This window comes from Desmodus rotundus, chromosome 7, assembly GCF_022682495.2.
Source record: "Desmodus rotundus isolate HL8 chromosome 7, HLdesRot8A.1, whole genome shotgun sequence".
Taxonomy (NCBI): domain Eukaryota; kingdom Metazoa; phylum Chordata; class Mammalia; order Chiroptera; family Phyllostomidae; genus Desmodus; species Desmodus rotundus.
The window spans coordinates 65893621-65899620 of NC_071393.1; the positions used below are offsets into that span (position 1 = coordinate 65893621).

The following is a 6000-nucleotide window of genomic DNA, read 5'->3' on the forward strand; positions in this document are numbered from 1 at the left end:
GCTTTTTGTTTTTATAGACCAAAAATGGTTAATACTGGCAAGTTTATATGGTTCACCCTAATAATCACTAGCAGCAATGATTTTATATGCTTCTGTGGTGCAGAGATCAGGAATTTAGCTAATAATACATCTTATTCACAGACTCAGTTAATTGCATTCCCTTTTTGTGAGTACGTACTTTCGGCTTACATGAATTGTTTACTGTAGCATATATATGAAAAGAATAAGGTCAAGATAAAGGCCATTCACTGTAAAAAATAGCTTTGTTAATACTACAGAGGAACCTTTTATGTCCACTGCATAAGGCCAACCAACCCTATCATTTGGTGTTTGTGTGTATATGTAGCATTTTCTTAAAGAAAAGTAGCTGAGATATTTAAAATACCAAAGGAAAATTTTACTGGCCTTTTGAATGAAATTAGCAAAAAACCAATTGAGACTATATAATAGACATTAATGTATTACTTTATAATGTCACTGCTCTTTGGATCTTGCTGACTTAATTTAGTTGTGAAGGAATTCTGTTTTCTTCTTATCCAATAGGATGTACAGTTACCCAGCACGTGTTCCTCCTCCTCCTCCTATTGCTCGGGCTGTTGTGCCCTCGAAACGCCAGCGTGTATCAGGAAACACCTCACGAAGGGGCAAAAGTGGCTTCAATTCTAAGAGTGGACAGCGAGGATCTTCCTCCAAATCTGGAAAGTGTATGTATTACTGCCACACCTTTGTGATGTTTCTTCTGTGTTGAGATAGGGAAATTAATGCCATTAACATGCAATTTTGTGCAAATGCCTTTGCATAATCAAAATAATGAAACAGAAGATGTGATTAAGGGACCAGCTCTAGACTGCCTTCTATCCTTAACGACCCTGGTAATTTGAATGAAGTTATTGGACTTTAGGGAGTTGAGGCACCTAAAGTTAAATTTATGAAATATATGTCAGTAAAACTGTACTGAGAATGTATTTTAAAAGGGAATTAAGGTCTTTAGCAGGCCTACAAAAGTCAGAATGCTACTGGTAATGGAGTAAGCACATTAAATTACATTTTCCTTTGCCAACTATGAAGTATCAAAGGTTCCCATTACTGAGACAGTGTGACATGGATGCTATTTATCCCCAGGGATCTCCTGTTGGCTACTGGTGTAGTCTAGTGGGAATGTGTTTGATTACTGGTGGCTTCTGGTACACTTGATTCTTACCTAAGGTTTTGTTTATATTAAAAGTGAAAGGAGATGATCTTCAGGCCATTAAGAAGGAATTGACCCAGATAAAACAAAAAGTGGATTCTCTACTGGAAAGCCTGGAAAAAATTGAAAAGGAACAGAGCAAACAAGGAGGTAAATGTTACTGCTGCTTCTAGGTGTAGAGTTGGATTTGTACCTAAGAGAGTTGAAAGTATCTGTTGGAATAATGGGATGTAAAGCCATTGAATATGAAACTTGGGGAGTTTGAATTGGGAAGGGCATTTGTGTGGGAGGATTTAGACTTGTGCTGTGGTTCTGTGATTATTAGTGGGGATTGTCTACATCCTGGGGACATTACTTGACCCTAGATAGACTTGTCCTTCTCATCCCCAGTAGAGATGAAGAATGATAAGTCAGAAGAGGAGCAGAGCAGCAGCTCCCTGAAGAAAGATGAGACTAATGTGAAGATGGAGTCTGAGGGGGGTGCAGATGACTCTGCTGAGGAGGGGGACCTACTGGATGATGATGATAATGAAGATCGGGGGGATGACCAGGTGAAAACCACGGGAAAGGAAAGAAAGAGGTGGTGGAGGGGGGATCAGGGACACATGGAGTGCCTCTAACTCCATCCTATTTGTGTCTGTTTCTCACAGCTGGAGTTGATCAAGGATGATGAAAAAGAGGCTGAGGAAGGAGAGGATGACAGAGACAGCGCCAATGGCGAGGATGACTCTTAAGCACATAGTGGGGTTTAGAAATCTTGTCCCATTATTTCTTTACCTAGGCGCTTGTCTAAGATCAAAATTTTCACCAGATCCTCTCCCCTAGTATCTTCAGCACATGCTCACTGTTCTCCCCATCCTTGTTCCTCCCATGTTCATTAATTCATACTGCCCTGCGCCTAGTCCCATTTTCACTTCCTTTGACGCTCCTAGTAGTTAAGTCTTACCCTGTAATTTTTGCTTTTAATTTTGATACCTCTTTATGACTTAACAATAAAAAGGATGTATGGTTTTTATCAACTGTCTCCAAAATAATCTCTTGTTATGCAGGGAGTACAGTTCTTTTCATTCATATATATGAGTTAAGTAGTTGCTTCCCTAACTGCAAAGGCAATCTCATTAGTTGAGTAGCATCTTGAGAGCAGCTTTGAGTTAGAGGTGTATGTGTTAACCCCACATATGTAGCATACATGGGGCTCTTCAACACAAATGTAACAATGTATTTTTGTGAATGAGAGTTGGCATGTCAAATGCATCCTCTAGGAAAATAATTAGTGTAATAGTCTTAAGATTTGTTTTCTAAAGTTGATACTGTGGGTTATTTTTGTGAACAGCCTGATGTTTGGGACCTTTTTTTCTCACAATAAACACATCCTTATTAAACCAGGAATTTGGAGAGAAAAAAAAAACCTGGTTTTTTATTTTTGTATTTTATAATTGTTTATTTCAAATTTTTTGTTTTACCGTGGCCTCCACAAAACCTCTAGAATGTATATTTTTCTTTGAGTCTTAGTCACGATTATGCATACCAACACACTGCTCAAATTCTACTTCATTGGGGGGGTGTTGTATTAAGGATACAAGGAACTTTGATGTGGAGTGGAGAATCTTGCAAAATTGCTTTTATGTCCTAATGGGAAAAGTTTGGAAATACATTAAGCCTTTTCATCAATGCTTTGTAGTCTAGTTGGTGCCCTTTTTGAGATTTTTATTGTGTGCTAAGTTGTTTCATCCTTAAATAGACGAGGTTCAAACTTGTTAAGATTTTAGGGAAATTGAAATAACTGGAGAATAAAACTTATTTTCTTCCATTTTGTCCTTTTAATTGCTACTTAGCAGCCCTATTTATTTTCTGGATTCTGAGTCCTTTCCTTGGTGTTACTGAAAATAGAAAAGCTGTTTCCCAGGTAACTATAGTGAGGGTTATATATTTATTTTACTTTCAATTTGTTCAACCCATATCAACTAATTTTTTGTGCCCCTCTCAATTAATTGCAATGATTTTATATTAACAGGTGATAAAGCAGAATAGAGAGAAGCTGAACTATGGACTGCCCTTAGATCTGAGATCCACAGTATATAATAGTAGCTTGTGTGTTAATTTGGTCAAAAATACTTTTACCCAAACTTTGTTTTCTAAAAACATGTGATTTCATTTGCTACACAAACTCACTTTTGGCACATAACTAATGAGAAAATAAAACTGAAAGCTTAGGGTTAATGTTCTAAAGTGCTAATAAAACCTATTTAAGATTATAACGTTAGCCATCAGTATCTAAAAGATACTGGACCAATTAGTCCAGGCATGAAAGTGTCTGGTTTTAATTCCATTTGAAATCAAATATTGGAAGAAACTGGGGAAAGGCTCTTTTTTAGTAGCTAGAGAAATGGTTGTACACTCTTAGAAAATCTACACGCACACAAGATTATTGATAAAGTAACAGGGTGTGTCTAGGTTGTCTCATTGGGGAAGAATTATGTTACTCTCTAGATCTTAGGCTATTAATTAGGCTAAATGTCTTCATAGTTGAAAAGAGGGTTCCCAGTATATTTTTAGATGTTACCCCTGAAGCCTGCAAAGATTATAAGATTAGTGCCGGTCATTGTACTAAAGAGGATGTAAAGCCTCTTACAGAGGGAAGCAGGTGTAACAGAAAAGAAAAATATTGCAAACAGGAACAACAAGATTGTGGTACATTGGAAGGGAATAAATGAGGATTGAGAATGTAATGGAAGTAGAAGAAAAATGACTATAATTTGAGCCATACAGTAACCATAAAGTGTCGAAGGAATCTATTGGACAATTCAGCAGCAAAGTCCAGGGGTATGACAAGGAAAGTAAAACAACAGATGACAAACTGTACAAGTAACTAGTGTTTAGGTAATGTAGATGAAATAGTGGGGTACATTATAGAAATACTTGGGAATAGGAAATAGCTGTATATTGTATATCTCAATGAGATTGGTTGAAAGTGAGGTTCACTTTGTTCAGAGACTATGTAGCTGGCCTGTGACGCACTGACTTTCAGGAGAAAACCACAAAGTGTCATGATTAACTGTTACCTGGGAAAATGAAGGACTTAGACACACAAACATTCCTACTGACACCTAAGCTTTTTATTTAATATGAAGAAAATTAAACTAACTACACCAGCAATTTTCAACCTTTTCTATCTTGTGGCACACATAAACTAATCCCTAAAACTCTGTGGCACACCAAAAATAATGTGTTTTTTTGCCAGGCTGACAAAAAAATGGTGTAATTATGATCGTTCACACTGGATGGCTATTGCTGTGTTTGGCTGTTGTCATTTTTTTATTTGACAATCTATGGGGGAAATGTCAGGACCCCCTGACTATTTAAATAGGCATTACATGTTTTAAAAAATTCTTGCAGCACACCAGTTGAAAAAGGCTGAACTACACTAGTCAAAAGGGTTTTGAAGTCTTGGGCCCTGGCTCAGATCACTTTGACCAAGAAAATGCATTTCAGTCAAATTTAGTGGGATTACAGAAACAGCACCCTGATAAATCAAGGGAACCGGTTAACAGTAAAACAGCTATGACAGAAGTGAGAGAAGTGAGAGTAAATATGTTATGTGTAATGTGCAGAGTATGGACTATAATAACTTCAAAGTACCTCAGTTTATCAATGCTGTACCTTACCAGCATCGTTTATAATGCGGTGTTCAACTAATAAATGGGCACTATGTTGGGAGAGCTTTTACTGTTTAGAAAGAGTGGTATAAATTAAAAATGTAGTCAGTTAAAATATAGAGAAAGGACTGGATACAGATTTATACCTGACTGGGATGAGAGAATTCCAGATGTTTAGAGGAGACTAAATTAGGGGTGTTGGAAAATTCCAAGTTTGGGTTTTTGTTAAATTGATCCTAATGAAGTAAAGTAAACCAAGGAGGAGGCCTGAAAACTGTGGTTGTATAAGTGACTTTAGGGTTAACAAAAAAAACACCCCCATTATGAAAAGCAGAACCTGTTTATGGAGTGTTAAAGTTAGTCCTCTTGTGAACTAGAGGGAGACACTTCTCCCACTGCTTGAGTTAGAAGTACGAGACAATGGGGGGAGAGAAGGGATAGTATAATGAGGTAAATGCCAACCAAAAACAAGGTAGCTAATAGGAAGGAGTTGAAGCCCAAGACAAATCAGGTTAAGGAGGCATGGTTCTCTCCGTTCCAGTCCTGAGTGTGCCATATTATTTTTTTAAGGTCACACAGGAATAAAAGAGCTTGAGGAAAATAAGTTGTTCTGAAAGTCTGATAGAAATTGGCTTCTGCAAATACAATTCTTACAGGCCTTTCATAAAACTAAAAATTGTTATTAGAATGATGATTAGTATTCTATCAAATTAGTTGTTGAGTGATTCTCAATCTTGGTTGTGCATTGAAATTACCAAGGGGCCTTGAAAGACCTGATTCCCAGGTTTGTGCACCAGACATTAAGTCTTGGTCATTGGGACTCTGGCATCATTCAATTGCTGCAATTTCAGTTTGCTACCAACATGGGGAACCACTGCCAAGAGGCAAAAAGTGCCCTTTCTGTGGTAAATACGGTAGAAGGGAAGAATTCAGAAAAGATAGGGCTTTCAGAGAGCTTGTCTCTGGGTGACTACTGATAAGAAAGTAAGTAAAAGAATACTCGTGTAATATGTGGAGTGGGTTAATAAGACAAGTGCTTGCAGTAAGAAGAAAAAAGCATAGTGACGTGATTTTTTTTTTTTAACCTGTTGAAAGGGTGAGAGTATCTGCATTGAAATCTGTGGCCAACATATAGAAAGCACCTAGGGAGGCATA

The 6000-nt window shown here is 37.4% G+C and overlaps 1 protein-coding gene across 13 annotated transcripts in view; it reads left to right on the top strand.

Moving 5' to 3' along the window:
* HNRNPC (heterogeneous nuclear ribonucleoprotein C) overlaps positions 1 to 2999 on the top strand; it is a 63612-nt gene extending 60613 nt beyond the window's left edge. For 10 of the 13 annotated variants that reach the window (XM_024568188.4, XM_024568189.4, XM_053929130.2 and 7 more), the window contains 4 exons: positions 517 to 704; positions 1226 to 1339; positions 1580 to 1740; positions 1840 to 2999. In XM_024568188.4, the coding sequence (XP_024423956.2) occupies positions 517 to 704; positions 1226 to 1339; positions 1580 to 1740; positions 1840 to 1923 (547 nt within the window). In that variant the 3' untranslated portion in view covers positions 1924 to 2999. The remainder of the gene's footprint in view (positions 1 to 516; positions 705 to 1225; positions 1340 to 1579; positions 1741 to 1839) is intronic. The other 3 variants (XM_045202141.3, XM_045202143.3, XM_045202140.3) reach the window with 2 other exon arrangements.
* The last annotated feature ends 3001 nt before the right edge of the window (positions 3000 to 6000 follow it).